We start from the raw sequence: 16,598 nt of genomic DNA, 5'->3' as shown, positions 1-16,598 counted from the left end.
TTGGGGGTGTCTTGCTAATTGCCTATAATTTCCACCTTTTGTCTATTCCATTTGCACAACAGCATGTGACATTTATTGTCAATCAGTGTTGCTTCCTAAGTGTACAGTTTGATTTCACAGAAGTGTGATTGACTTGGAGTTACATTGTGTTGTTTAAGTGTTCCCTTTATTTTTTTGAGCAGTGTATATAAAAACAATAATAGCCACCCTGATTGGCTGGGCCTGGATTCACACTGCCAGTTCCGGTGCTCCTGCTTTTAATGGATATAATGAACTTGTTCTTTGTGTTTGGCCAGGTGTGATTCTCAATCAGAGGTAGCTGTCCATCGTTGTCTCTGATTGAGAACCATACTTAGGTAGCCCTTTTTTCCACCTGTCTTTGTGGGAAGTTGACTTTGTTTAGGGCACATAGCCTTTGAGCTTCACGGTTTGTTTTGGTATTGTTTAATGTTTTGTTGTCGACATCAACTATTAAAAGCATGTACGCTCACAACGCTGCACCTTGGTCCAGTTCCTTCAACAGCCGTGACAGAACTTCCCACCACCAACAGCGGACCAAGCAGCGTGGTAAGGAGGAGCAGCGTGTCCAGGATTCCTGGACTTGGGAGGAGCCTGGAGGGAGGAGCCTGGACCCTGGAGGCAGGCTGGGGAGTATCGCCGTCCACGGGAGGAACTAGAGGCAGCAAGAGCAGAGCGGCAGCGTTACGAAGGGACACGGCTAGCAAGGAAGCCCGAGAGGCAGCTCCCCCAAATTGTTTTGGGGGGGGGGGCACACAGGGAGTGTGGCTGAGTCAGGTTGGAGGCCTGAGCCAACTCCCCGTGCTTACCGTGGCGAGCGTCGTACTGGTCAGGCACCGTGTTATGCGGTGGAGCGCACYGTGTTTCCAGTGCGCGTGCACGGCCCGGTGCCCTACCTCCAGCTCCCCGAATCGGCCGGGCTAGAGTGGGCATCCAGCCAGGTCGGAGGATGCCGGCTCAGCGCATCTGGCCGCCAGTACGTCTCTACGGCCCGGGACATCCTGCGCCGGCTCTGCGCACTGTGTCTCCGGTGCGTCTGCACAGCCCCGTGCGTCCTGTGCCTGCGCCCCGCATCTGTAGGGCGAAAATAACCATCCAGCCGGGACGGGTTGTGCAGGCTCTATGCTCAAGACCTCCAGTGCGCCTCCACGGCCCAGTGTATCCTGTGCCTGTTCCCAGAAGGACAGGGCCTCCTGTATGTTTCTCCAGCCTGGTGAGCCCTGTGGCAGTCCAAGTACCGACTGCCCATAGTCTCCCCCTCCAGTGATGATCCATGGCACGAAGCCTCCAGTGATGATCCATGGCAAGAAGCCTCCAGTGATGATCCATGGCAAGAAGCCTCCAGTGATGATCCATGGCACGAAGCCTCCAGTGATGATCCATGGCAAGAAGCCGCCAGTGATGATCCATGGCAAGAAGCCTCCAGTGATGATCTATGGCACGAAGCCTCCAGTGATGATCCATGGCACGAAGCCTCCAGTGATGATCCATGGCACGAAGTGTCCAGTGAGGAGTCATGTCACGAAGCCTCCAACGAAGGCCTCCAGTCCGGAGCCTCCAGCGGCGTCCTCCAGTCCGGAGCCTCCAGCGACGTCCTCCAGTCCGGAGCCTCCAGCAACGGCCTCCAGTCCGGAGCCTCCCAGCGACGGCCTCCATTTCGGAGCCTCCAGCGACGTTCTCCAGTCCGGAATCCCCAGCGAGGGTGCCCAGTCTGGTGCCGCAACGAGGGTTTCCAGTCCGGGGCCCGCAGCGAGGATTTCCAGTCCGGGGCCCGCAGCGAGGATTCCAGTCCGGGCCCGCAACGAGGGTGCCTAGTCCGTGGCCCGTACGAGCGTCCCCAGTCCGGGGTGCGGCGAGGGTCCCCGCACCAGAGGCGCCACCAAAGTGGGGGGAGCCAGAGGCGGAGAGGGTCTACGTCCCGCACCAAGAGCTGCCGCCGTAAAGTAGCCCACCCGACCCTCCCGTTAGAGTCAGGTTTGCGGACAGTACTGTCACGCCTGGCCATAGAGAGTATTTTATTCTCTATTTTGGTTAGGCCAGGGTGTGACTAGGGTGGGCATTCTAGTTTCTTTATCTCTATGTTTTCTATTTCTTTGTGTTTGGCCGGGTGTGGGTTCTGAGGCAGCTGTCTATCGTTGTCTCTGATGAGAACCATACTTAGTTAGCCTTTTGTTCCAGCCTGTCTTTGTGGGAAGTTAACTTTGTTTGATGGCACATAGCCTTAAGCTTCACGGTTTGTTTTGGTATTGTTTATTGTTTTGTTGGTGACATAGACTATTAAAAGCATGTACGCTCACAACGCTGCACCTTGGTCCAGTTCCTTCAACAGCCGTGACAGAACTCAATGTTGCTGCTCTGTCCAGGTCTATTACTACAAGTATTATTTTGAATTCTGAGCTAAAGTGAAACATGCCTTTTCTTTCCACCTCGCTCTGACTGACTGGTCTTGGTTCAGTGTTTATCCATCTTGACAAGAGAAGGATGGTATAAACGCTTACACAGTGAGTGCTTCAGACCACACACCAGGCAGGCATCCAAAAATACAGAATAGACAGAGATTTATGCTGCTAATGCAACAGCGCTATCAAATCAGCCTTAACCCCCAAGACTATACTGTATACCTACCAGGTAAACTGAAAACGTACAAAGTAATATCAAGAATCTATCAGGATATTGGCAAAATCTATTTCACTGTAACCTTAAATTCAGTGTGAATTACCTTCCCTACCTTTCATCTGGAGCAGTCATTTTTACAGGATTAGTATATAATATTGATCTTTTTGCTACAGATTCAAGCATTATTTATCCAAAGAAACAACTCTGAAGACTGGATAGTTTAAGATCTGTGCACAGTGTACAGTCTTAATGTGCTAGAACAGGGATGGACAACTGGCGGCCCGCGGCCCCCCTTTTCTAGGCCTGCGGACCAATTTCACCCTACATTTTTTAGGAACTCAGTCGGGATCTCAACTTACTGTTGAGAGTTCGAATAATAGAATACACAAGGTGCAATTTCTAAATTTGATTGTGCATCGGCAGTCACTCAATTAGCACATGTTTAGATTGGTAAATTAGTCTAGTGGCCAGCTATCTAAACTTGCAGTAAGCATGGTCGAATTACTGACCGGGGTGGGGGCCATTGATCATCAGATGTAGATACGCAGACCCACGAGCCACTGTGGCTCGTCATGATGAGTTCAGCTTTTTTGTGGCCCCATCAAAGTTGCCCATCACTGTGCTAGAACATGACCGGAAGCGATGAAGTCTGAGATGCCCGCACACACACTCTCTTTCTCTCTCTCWTTCACACAAACAAACACACACAGAAATGTGAATGCACACACACACAGTGTTAATGTTCTCGTAAATGGAAGCTACAGTATGTCACAATGAAATTGCCTCTACTTTCTGCACAGGCAATTTACATGTTCTGCTGCATTTGGCCTGCAAACAAATTAAACTGATCCTATTTTAGGCACTTGGTGCCTGCAGTTCTGTGGGTGTATGGTTGTGAATGAAGCTAGATCCCATTATCTGATAAATCCGTGCTTGAGAAACTTTTCAAACAGGAATTCCATTAATCTGGAAAAATGCAGTTGTAATCTCACATGGCCTGCGTTCTGGGCTCTGTACAAAGGACAAAGTAGGACAGATAGGGAGAGGAGCCATCCTCAGAAGGTGGCATGTAGACTCAAGTACACACAGATAGAGATTGAGCAGATTTTTATCCCGCCATATGACGCTCCACGACCCCAGGTATGTGTGACTTTGCTTAGGTTGGGAAAATCAGTGTTGATCGTAATATTAGACAATCTTTTAATTGGTTTAAAAGGCTGTTTATTTTGTAGCATGTAGACATTCAATAAATCAAATCATGGAAATAAACAGATACAATAATCAGTTTTTCCAAAACGTCTGTACATTTCTTGAAAAAGGCTTGAAACCAGGCAAGGTAGGAATAAAATGAGAGAAGCTCTAGAATAACAACTAATGGCAAGACCTATTGCCACAATGTATTCACAATATTACATGAGTCATCGCTGAGGGAAAAAACACTATTTGAATATGAAACCAGATTGAATCTGGACAGATGTCGGTGAATAACCCTCCCGGTGATGGTGCATATGAAAAGATAGGAAGAGCAGAGGGGGAAAATGACAAGCATCATCAGTCAAACCTGATCCCTCATTGTTTCTACGCCTTGTCTTCTCCCTCATCAACACTTGGATCCCTGAGGTACCTATTGAGGTAGCTAGTGTTGAGCATGCTGCTAGCTACCTCTGGGGTGCTACTGTACCCTAGACTCTGAAGGACAAGGGAAGATGAATGGCTGATGGAGTGTACTGGAGAAGGGGGTTCTGGGTCCTCAAGGTTAGAGAATGCATACAGAATCTACCATCAGCAACATCTCAGCATGTGAGATTGTATTCATCCTTGCCTATCCATGTTAGGCACATGGCAATGCGAAGCTTACTGAAGGTTATTTATGGAATTAAAACACAGCCTACTCATTCGAAGCAGAATGAAATCTATATTTAGTAGTGGCTGAGAAATGACAWATCAATGTCAATAGATAGCTCAGAAATAACTGGGAGGGTAGGGGGGCTATACACAAATCCTAGAGTTCATCAATCTTTATGCAGTCATTTTCAATTAATTTCAAAGTGTTCATTGACAATATTAAGTAGCATTGCAATATTCTTTATCACCCTTCAATTATTATGTTTTCGTCATTCAAGTTTGACTCTTTTCATCATTCCAGTTTGACTTCAAAACACATATGGTAAATAATGTTTGTCAGACAATTTGGTTCATCAACACCTTTCTTTACCTGGATACAAACCAACTTTCCAACAGCAGATGGTGAACTCAAACCCTCTCCCACACAGACTTTTATCATTGCCATTATGCCTTAAAGTAAGTAGAGGCCCAGGTCTCTCATATGCCAATCTTTCTCAATGAGATGGGAAGCTTTTTACAATCACTCCACTGTTATTAAATGATTGCTTTTACTAAGTAGTGCCTCTGTCAGTCATTTTTACTGGCAAACCCACTTATAGCTCCATTTGCATCCATTCCCCTGCACTCTTTCCACTACCTTGATGTGATGAAGAATAATTCTGCTTTTGGAAGATAAATGGGCTTGGTTTTAAAGAAATGGAGAGAAAGGGGAGGAAGCGAGAGAGAAGAGGAAAGAGAGTTTAAGAAAAGGTGGCGAGAGAGATAGAGGATGAGAATGGAGAGAGATAAGGGAGTGGGTATTTTTAAGAGTTACCTTAATTATGAGTCGTAATTGCAGCCTCCTGTCAGATTGAGAATAATGCTTCTCGGTATGGATATTTGCTCTAAAACTGTACTGAAGCAGACCTTCCGACATTAGACAGATGATCAAAATATAGCCAGGGCTCACAGTATGGCTAAATAATTGACAGCAACCCTGGATTATTCCCTTACCATCTACCTAACGGTATCAGCATGCATGTCTTAGGCCAACGGAGTAGGAAAGAAAGGACACAAAACACGTCAACTCTGTAGCCAGCCACTTCAATGACCTGGGGACACCAACACAGTGCTTCTCACTGCTTGATGTACTCTGACACAGAATGTGCCAAACAACACCCTAGAGCACGACCCACTGTTGAACAGCAGGCTTTTGGAGAACGGATTTTTATTGAGGATCACTGGCAACCCTGTACATGGGAAATAGTAGCTAAAGATCTCAAGGGAGCCAACACTGCTTTTTTTATTGCTGGGCATATGTTTTCAATTTATTTCCTTACTGTTTTACCTACCTAAAGGTATGTTGATGGATGTTTGTTTGATGGTTGTGCTTGAGAAAACTATTCTATGACAGTGTCACAGTACAGTAGCTCATCCCTGATGTCTGTCTCTTCTTTTAACTAAGGGCGGAGCCTATCCTGACCAGGGTGAAGGAGGACCACACCCGGATCATCCTCCCGGCCATCGACAACATCAAGTTCAACACATTCGAGGTGCAGCAGTACGCCAACGCGGCCCACGGCTACAACTGGGGCCTGTGGTGCATGTACATCATCCCCCCTCAGGAGTGGCTGGACAAGGGCGATGAGACAGCTCCCATCAGGTAACACCCCTCACCATAGCTGAGCACCCCCTCCATTATAGATGAGGATCTTTGATGAAATATGGATAGCTAGGTCCCGGATATGACTTGTACATTGTTAGAGCCATCAACTACAGTGGGGAGAACAAGTATTTGATACACTGCCGATTTTGCAGGTTTTCCTACTTACAAAGCATGTAGAGGTCTGTAATTTTTATCATAGGTACACTTCAACTATGAGAGACGGAATCTAAAACAAAAATCCAGAAAATCACATTGTATGATTTTTAAGTAATTAATTTGCATTTTATTGCATGACATAAGTATTTGATACATCAGAAAAGCAGAACTTAATATTTGGTACAGAAACCTTTGTTTGCAATTACAGAGATCATACGTTTCCTGTAGTTCTTGACCAGGTTTGCACACACTGCAGCAGGGAATTTTGCCCACTCCTCCATACAGATCTTCTCAGATCCTTCAGGTTTCGGGGCTGTCGCGGGCTATACGGACTTTCAGCTCCCTCCAAAGATTTTCTATTGGTTCAGGTCTGGAGACTGGCTAGGCCACTCCAGGACCTTGAGATGCTTCTTACGGCGCCACTCCTTAGTTGCCCTGGCTGTGTGTTTCGGGTCGTTGTCATGCTGGAAGACCCAGCCACGACCCATCTTCAATGCTCTTACTGAGGGAAGGAGGTTGTTGGCCAAGAATCTCGCGATACATGGCCCCATCCATCCCTCCCTCAATACGGTGCAGTCATCCTGTACCCTTTGCAGAAAAGCATCCCAAAGAATGATGTTTCACCTCCATGCTTCACGGTTGGGATGGTGTTCTTGGGGTTGTACTCATCCTTCTTCTCCCTCCAAACACGGCGAGTGGAGTTTAGACCAAAAAGCTCTATTTTTGTCTCATCAGACCACATGACCTGCTCCCATTCCTCCTCTGGATCATCCAGATGGTCATTGGCAAACTTCAGACGGGCCTGGACATGCGCTGGCTTGAGCAGGTGGACCTTGCGTGCGCTGCAGGATTTTAATCATGACGGTGTAGTGTGTTACTAATGGTTTTCTTTGAGACTGTGGTCCCAGCTCTCTTCAGGTCATTGACCAGGTCCTGCCGTGTAGTTCTGGGCTGATAACTCACCTTCCTCATGATCATTGATGCCCCACGAGGTGAGATCTTGCATGGAGCCCCAGACCGAGGGTGATTGACCGTCATCTTGAACTTCTTCCATTTTCTAATAATTGCGCCAACAGTTGTTGCCTTCTCACCAAGCTGCTTGCCTATTGCCCTGTAGCCCATCCCAGCCTGTTGCATGTCTACAATTTTATCCCTGATGTCCTTATACAGCTCTCTGGTCTTGGCCATTGTGGAGAGGTTGGAGTCTGTTTGATTGAGTGTGTGGACAGGTGTTTTTTATACAGGTAACGAGTTCAAAAAGGTGCAGTTAATACAGGTAATGAGTGGAGAACAGGAGGGCTTCTTAAAGAAAACTAACAGGTCTGTGAGAGCCGGAATTCTTACTGGTTGGTAGGTGTTAAATACTTATGTCATGCAATAAAATGCAAATTAATTACTTAAAAATCATACAATGTGATTTTCTGGATTTTTGTTTTAGATTCCGTCTCTCACAGTTGAAGTGTACCTATGATAAAAATTACAGACCTCTACATGCTTTGTAAGTAGGAAAACTTGCAAAATCGGCAGTGTATCAAATACTTGTTCTCCCCACTGTATATGGCTCTATAGCTCTTTGGTACAAGTGTACAGGCCAAACAACCAACAGTGAACCTCTCTATTGAAAAAAAGTATCTAATTAAAATGATAAATATCTTATTGTTGATGAGTGTGGTGCACGAGAGGAAGCCTTGAATATTGGGTCATTTGTGTTTTTCCATACGGTGGGTGAGCGTTGTACAATACTCTAGTTTACACAACTGTGTTTATTGGGTTGGTTCTCTACTGTATGGAAGCAATATCGMCACTGTAATCATGGAATTTATGATTACCATAATTATTAATCTAGGGGCCTCAGGTAAATCATGTTTTATGTATTTTTATACAACGGGTGATTTGGAATTCCCATTGTTAMWGCCTATTCTGCTCATGATATACTTAAAGTGGAACTGACAGCATTTTAGCAACATGAAATCTTATTAGAATCTGTTCACATACACCCCTAGAAAGAATATGACACTTTTTTTTTTTTATTACATTTTCTGACAAGCGAGCACTTGGATATTGTAACGCTCGTCGTCGGTGGAAGTAAGAGTGGACCAAAGCGCAGCGTGGAAAGTGTTCATGATATTTATTTACAAGAAACACTCAAACAAAAATAACAAATCCAAAAACAAAAGCGAACAGTCCCGTCAGGCACAGACACTAAACAGAAAATAACACCCCCACAAAACTCAAACGGAAAATCACAACTTATATATGATCCCCAATCAGAGACAACGATAGACAGCTGCCTCTGATTGGGAACCACACTCGGCAAAACAACAAAGAAATAGAAAGCATAGATTTTCCCACCCGAGTCACCTACCATAAGCCGCTTCCAATGTCATTTTAGAGAATTTGGCAGTAGGTCGTCACAACCGCAGACCACGTGTATGGCGTCGTGTGGGTGAGCGGTTTGGTGATGTCAACTTTGTGACCAGAGTGCCCCATGGTGGCGGTGGGGTTATGGTATGGGCAGGCATAAGCAAAGACAATGAAGATAATTGCATTTAATCGATGGCTAGGTAACGTTAGGCTCCGTGTTTTTATCTTGTTAAATAAATAGCTAGCAACTGCGACCCAAACTGGCCATTGTTTTATTAGAAAAAATATGTCTCTTTATAATGTCCACTTACAGTTGAAGTCGGAAGTATACATACACTTAGGTTGGAGTCATTAAAACTTGTTTTTCAACCACTCCACAAATTTCTTGTTAACAAACTATAGTTTTGGCAATTCGGTTAGGACATCTACTTTGTGCATGACACAAGTAATTTTTTTCAGCAATTGTTCACAGACAGATTATTTAACTTATAATTCCCTGTATCACAATTCCAGTGAGTCAGAAGTTTACATACACTAAGTTGACGGTGCCTTTAAACAGCTTGGAAAATTCCAGAAAATGATTTCATGGCTTTAGAAGCTTCTGATAGGCTAATTGACATAATTTGAGTCAATTGGAGGTGTACCTGTGGATATATTTCAAGGCCTACCTTCAAACTCAGTGCCTCTTTGCTTGACATCATGGGAAAATCAAAAGAAATCAGCCAAGACCTCAGAAAATAAATTGTAGACCTCCACAAGTATGGTTCATCCTTGGGAGCAATTTCCAAATGCCTGAAGGTACCATGTTCGTCTGTACAAACAATAGTACGCAAGTGTAAACACCATGGGACCAGGCASCCGTCATACCGCTCAGGAAGGAGATGCGTTCTGTCTGCTAGAAATAAATGTACTTTGGTGCGAAAAGTGCAAATCAATCCCAGAACAYCAGCAAAGGACCTTGTGAAGAAGCTGGAGGAAACCGGTACAAAAGTATTTATATCCACAGTAAAACAAGTCCTATATCGACATAAGCTGAAAGGCCACTTAGCAACGAAGAAGRCACTGCTCCAAAACCGCCATAAAAAAGKCAGACTACGGTTTGCAACTGCATATGGGGACAAAGATTGTACTTTTTGGAGAAATGTCCTCTGGTCTGATGAAACAAATATAGAACTGTTTGGCCATAATGGCCATCATTATGTTTGGAGGAAAAAGGGGGAGGCTTGCAAGCCGAAGAACACCATCCCAACCGTGAAGCACGGGAGTGGCAGCATCATGTTGTGGGGGTGCTTTGCTGCAGGAGGGACTGGTGCACTTCACAAAATAGATGGTATCATGAGGATGGAAAAGTATGTGGATATATTGAAGCAACATCTCAAGACATCAGTCAGGAAGTTAAAGCTTGGTCGCAAATGGGTCTTCCAAATGGACAATGACCCCAAGCATACTCCCAAAGTTGTGGTAAAATCACTTAAGGACATCAAAGTCAAGGTATTGGAGTGGCCATCACAAATCCCTCAATCCCATAGACATTTGTGGGCAGAACTGAAAGTGTGTGCAAGCAAAGAGGCCTACAAACCTGACTCAGTTACACCAGCTCTGTCAGGAGGAATGGGCCAAAATTCACCCAACTTATTGTTGGAAGCTTGTGGAAGGCTACCCAAAACGTTTGCCCCAAGTTAAACAATTTCAAGGCAATGCTACCAAATACTAATTGAGTGTATGTAAACTTCTGACCCACTGGGAATGTGATGAAAGAAATAAAAGCTGAAATAAATAATTCTCTCTACTATTATTCTGTCACATTCTTAAAATAAAGTGGTGATCCTAACTGACCTAATACAGAGAATTTTGACTAGAATTAAATGTCAGGAATTGTGAAAAACAGTTTAAATTTATGTGTCATGCCCTTGCCTTAGTTATCTTTGTTTTTCTTTATTATTTTAGTTAGGTCAGGGTGTGACATGGGGGATGTTTGTGTGTTTTTGTCTCGTCTAGGGTGTTTGTATTGTCTAGGGGGTGTTTGTAGAGTTCATGGGGTTGTGTTCAGTGTAGGTGTTTATGTAAGTCTATGGTTGCCTAGATTGGTTCTCAATTAGAGACAGCTGTCTATCGTTGTCTCTGATTGGGAGCCATATTTAGGCAGCCATAGTCATTAGGTAGGTGGTGGGTGATTGTCTATGTCTATGTGTAAGTTGCCAGTGTCTGCACTTATTTGTTTTGTATAGCTTCACGGTTGTCGGTTTGTTGTTTTGTTAGTTTGTAAAAGTGTGTGTTTCGTCTTCATTAAAAAGGAAGATGTATTTATATCACGCTGCGCCTTGGTCCTCCTCTCTTCCACCTAACGACGATCGTGACAGTATGTAAACTTCTGACTTCAACTGTATATACTTAGGATGCTGTATTTAGTATTTTAACATATTAAAACAAAAGAGAGAAATCATATTTGACCAGCCTTTGCTGCTATACTTGCAGATGTGCATAATATGCTGTGACTTTTTTGCACTGCATGGATCACTGGTGCGGTTGAATGCAGCATTGCTGTTTGGCGCACTCAAAACATTTTACTAGCCTAGCTAGGACTGTGGCATGTGTCTATACACTTTCCCTCCGCTGCACGCTTAAACGGGACCCACGAAATCAGCSCAATTGAAGTTGAATTCACAGATGCGAGTGCTGTAATTTCGTGGGTCCCATTGATGACTCAACTGTTGACTTTATACTCGCGAGTGTGTCCTATTTGGCCCACGAGCCCTGTGTTTGACACGTACGCTAGCCTATTAGCCACGTTATGACTGACCTGTGATCATTGCCCTTGCTAGTTTAATTGTATTGACATTCCCAGCCTTATTTTTGTTCAAAATATTGAGTAATTGAAACAGAAACAATGCATCTTGAATGGGTTGTGGCAGCAAACAATGTACCAGGCCAGCTGTGATTTGCAACCTGATAGCAAGAAATGCATTGGGGAATTATATTAATCGTGCATTGAACTYCATTTATCTATTGTGCCAACAATGCATTACTGTTTGTCATGGATTTTTCAGTGAAATAGAACCTATTTTTTAAACCTCTTATAAAGTTGATTTTGAAGTATAAACTGGGAATTTGATATCTGGACTGATTATGTCTGTTTGTTTCATATCTGCAAAGTAGTTAAAACACTGTCAGATCCACTTTAAGCAATAAGACACAAGAGGCAGTGGCCATTTACCTGTGACTGTATGCATGATATAGCACTGTCTAGTGTGCTTTATTACTTTTATGAAACTGTTAACGACATATTAAAATGACAATGATTTACATATTTTCATTAAAATGTTATTTTGATAAGTCAATTCATACAATGTCATTCTTTCACCAGAAGATATCCACCTCATTTTCGAACGCTTTTAAAACACGGAAGACAAACGCGGAAACTATGGATACAACTTCCTCCATGCTCGTGTATTATCATAATTTATATGCGAGCCACTAGAAATCCCTACATTAGCATGTTTCTGTTAACCGAAACATCCTGACGAAATACATCATATTACTGGCCTTACACCATACCCAAACCGGCGCATCGTGCGCAAATTGATTTTGCCCCTCCACACCAAACGCAATCACGACACACAGGTTAAAATATCAAAACAAACTCTGAACCAATCATATTAATTTGGGGACAGGTCAAAAACCATTAAWCATTTATGGCAATTTAGCTAGCTAGCTTGCAGTTGGTAGCTAATTTGTCCTATTTAGCTAGCTTGCTGTTGCTAGCTAATTTGTCCAGAGATATAAATGTTGAGTTATTTTACCTGAAATGCACAAGGTCCTCTACTCCGACAATTAATCAACACATAAAACGGTCAACCGAATCGTTTCTAGTCATCTCTCCTCCTTCCAGGCTTCTTCTTCTTTGAARTTTTATATGGCAATTGGCATCTAACTTTCATAGTTACCACAACAAGACCCAACTCAGTTCATCTTTCAATCACCCACGTGGACATAACCAATGAGGAGATGGTATGTGGGTATCTGCTTCTATAAACCAATGAAGACATGGGAGAGGCAGGACTTTCACCGTGATCAGCGTCACAAATAGAACTGACTTCTATTTTAGCCCTTGGCAACGCAGAGCAGTGTGGGTGCAATAATTGAATAACATGTATGTTTACATTTATTTTGCAACACTGGCGCATGCGACTGGAGCGGTCGGGTCAGCATGTTATGTGCCTGGACCTAAACTAAACTGCCTAGAAAAAAACGGATTCAAATGGTTGCCCAATCAGGCAGGCAGGCTACAGTAGATGCAAGGCATTTGAGCGGTTATTCAAATAGCCTACACAGCCAATCCCCAAATAATGCTTTTGGGAACGGGCAAAAAAAGTTAACATCAATCTAGAGGCAAAAATGACATTGTAGCGGTTTAATTACAAATGACAAAAGCTGCAAAAGGAGAGTTGAAAATATAGAGAAGGGAGGGCCAGAAAAGTAATGTTTGGAAAATATTGGTGAAGTGGTAAAAGAGGATGATAGCAGTGCTGGCTATGTTGTGTGATGATTGTGAGGCTCGATACAAATTCGACAGTCTCAAGATGGGACTTCAAATAGACCTATGGCATGTCAAATGAACTGTAGCCTACTGTTTAGATGGGTTAAATGGAATCTGAAATCTGGACATTGACTAACCAGAATAACCTACTGTTTTTTGGCAAACTCCAAAGTCCTCTGAAAATACTAGTCCCGTGCGAATCAACGTCCCTGTGTTTTGAGTTTGACAGGTGTTCAGCAATAAAAAATATTTGATTGATAAATTGAACAAAGTGATGCGCATAGACTATATATGAAGGGCCTACATGTGTGGACTTTCACAGTGAATGCTTTTATTTAAACGTTTTGTGCGAATGGAATGAACATCGCCAAATACATCATTAAAATATATTGCGCCTCTGGAATAACAGACATTCTGGGGTAATACAGTACATACCTAACCAACGTTCTCTAGTAATACTAGTCACGTAGAAATGGAGCTATAACCTTAATAATACCTCCTGCAGAATTAAGCATTTCTTGCAGAAAAATTTGACACCAAATGTAGGCAAAATGTGGACTTGGGAACAGGAGTGGAGAAATATGATTTCTTTCTTTCTGCATCTTGAGAGAATGCAATGTTCAGTTAGATACCATCTGTAGAGGTGTTGTCTTCATCATAAAAACATCATAAAAGCTGATAGTATTTTAACCAAATAAAATATGCATCGAAGCCGAACTGAAATCTTATCAGAAACGCATTTGGTTGTTTTCACAGCTTTCTTTTTCCTTACAACTGGTCAAACTGATGTATTTGCACATTTTGCACAGAAAATCGTGTTTTTGTTGTTGTTGCTTTATTCTATTTTCTCCCCAGCCCCTAAACGGCTTTGCACCGCGAAAGATGACAAAGAAAACTTCACCGATGTCAACTATTTATTTATTTTTATTTAACTAGGCAAGTCAGTTAAGAACACATTCTTATTTACAACGACGGCCTACCAAAAGGGAAAAGGCCTACTGCGGGGACGGGGGCCTGGGATTAAAAATATATACAATATAAATATAGGACAAAACACACATCACAACTAGAGAGACAACACAACACTTACATAAATAGCGACATAAGACAACAACATAGCAAGGCAGCAACACATGACAACACAGCATGGTAGCAATACAACATAACAACATGGTCAACACAACAACTAGACTGAAGCATTCATTCTATAGATATATTACATTGTATCTAATCGATAATCTATCGATACAAACTACATGTATATAATTACAGACAAGTCGACTAACATATAGCCTACGAAAATGTCGGAAATTATAAGCAGAAACATATCTAAATCAGGCAAAAAAAATGATCCTGCACCCCTTTCACAAACTCGTTCTGCAGTCTTTGACTGTAGCCTATAGCACATTTTTATATTTGCAGGTTAGGGCTGGGTGCCGGCCTCAGATTTTCACTTTATCACATACAGTAAGTGGTTGTGGATGGGTTTTTAGCAATTGTGGATGGTTTTTAGCAATTGTGGACGGGTGCGGGTGAACAAACAGCTGACCCTCGCACCACTATTACATAGGCTATTCCCTGCACTTTACAGCATAGACTAGAGTTTTGTACCCACTTGAAAACAATAATATCATTCTTCATTACACTGTGTTGTTGTAGCCTAAGTAGAATACATTTCTTGTCCCTAAAAACTGAAACATGGGAGCTTTTCTGTCGCTGCCTTGAGAGCGCACAGTGTAACTACGTATGATTTTGTTGTCTGATAAACTTTTTTTTCTTTCGCTGTGTAAATGTACTGAATATATTCACTGCAGTATTAAGCCTATCATTGAGCTTATAAATTGTATAATATGCTTATGCTTTTACTTAGGCTATAGGTTCAATCTCAAGCCGGTTGTCACGATCGTGTGGAGGAGAGACGGACCAAAACGCAGCATGTGGAAAATAAGCCATCTTCTTTTATTTTTACTACGAAGATGAACATGAAACGAAACACTATTACAAACTATACAAAAACAACAAACGACCGTGAAGCTATAAACGTAGTGCNGTTGTCACGATCGTGTGGAGGAGAGACGGACCAAAACGCAGCATGTGGAAAATAAGCCATCTTCTTTTATTTTTACTACGAAGATGAACATGAAACGAAACACTATTACAAACTATACAAAAACAACAAACGACCGTGAAGCTATAAACGTAGTGCACACACACAMGCTACAAACGTTCAACATAGACAATTCCCCACAACCAGCTAAAGCCTATGGTTGCCTTAAATATGGCTCCCAATCAGAGACAACAATAACCAGCTGTCTCTAACTGAGACCCAATTCAGGCAACCATAGACTTTCCTAGATACCTACACTCAACCATAGACACAGCTAGACTACTATACTAAACATAAACCCAACTACTCTAATAAACCCCCTAAACCTTACAACCACCCTAGACACTACAAAAACCACATACATTCCCCATGTCACACCCTGACCTAACCAAAATAATTAAGAAAACAAAGAATACTAAGGCCAGGGCGTGACACCGGTCTCTGTTCTGTTGCACAATTAAGTACCTGGCCTCTCTACTGCCACGGTTATTCCTCTTAAATCTTGTGGAGTCCCAGGAAAAGCCAGATTACAAAAGCTTGTTGGAAACTTAATTCAAACTTTTTTTCTTTAGCCTACTAATAGCCTATTGGAGGAGAGATGCACGCTTGCTCTTGCTTGCTGAATGTAATATAGGCTACAGTACTAAGAACGGGCGGTGTGTTGGCCTATAGTAGGCCRATCTTGACACTGGGATACATCCTGACGAAATAAACCATATGAGTGGCCTGCTAAGGTACCTTGCTTGTTCTTCTAAACTGTTGAGAATAAACCCAAACTGATCCAAATGGTTACATAATCAGGCCTAGGCTGTAGGTCTATGCAGTTATTTCGGCATGAAACTAAATAGGAAGTTTGAGCGGTTAAAATTCGCCTACATCACTGTAGTTTACAACCTATGGACAATAATTGTGTATTCCCTTGAAAACAATAATACATTCCTTGTTGCACTGTGTTGTCGTAGCCCAGGTATAATAATTGACTGGTTTAAAAACGTAGACCTAGCGTGCCCGGGGACCACAGAGCGCAGCCTGGAGGAACGCAGTACAGATTTGCCATTTCGTCATCTGTTAACTTTTTTTTCTTGCACTTTGACGGGTAAATATTTAGCTTATAGTCCTAATATTCAGCGAAAGGCCTAATATCCATTAACGAATAGCCTAATATCTAGCTAATATTTAGCTTCTTACCTCTGCTACACATCACAAGCCTCTCTTCCAGCGGTTCCTGTGCAGTTGTTCCTGTGCCAACAGGCAATAGGCTACAAACCCTCTCCGCAATAGGCCATTCCTCTTATTGTGAAATCCCAGGA

General features: G+C 42.9%; 1 protein-coding gene across 1 annotated transcript in view; it reads left to right on the top strand.

Annotated features, from left to right (window-relative positions):
- Window positions 1-16,598, top strand: part of galnt9 (polypeptide N-acetylgalactosaminyltransferase 9) — a 145,187-nt gene that overhangs the window by 53,666 nt on the left and 74,923 nt on the right. The window contains exon 5 of the mRNA XM_023979384.1: window positions 5,924-6,121. Within this exon, the coding sequence (XP_023835152.1) occupies window positions 5,924-6,121 (198 nt within the window). The remainder of the gene's footprint in view (window positions 1-5,923; window positions 6,122-16,598) is intronic.

The sequence above is a fragment of the Salvelinus sp. IW2-2015 genome, linkage group LG33 (assembly GCF_002910315.2).
Source record: "Salvelinus sp. IW2-2015 linkage group LG33, ASM291031v2, whole genome shotgun sequence".
NCBI classification, from domain to species: Eukaryota; Metazoa; Chordata; class Actinopteri; order Salmoniformes; family Salmonidae; genus Salvelinus; species Salvelinus sp. IW2-2015.
This window is presented reverse-complemented; position numbering and strand designations above follow the sequence as displayed.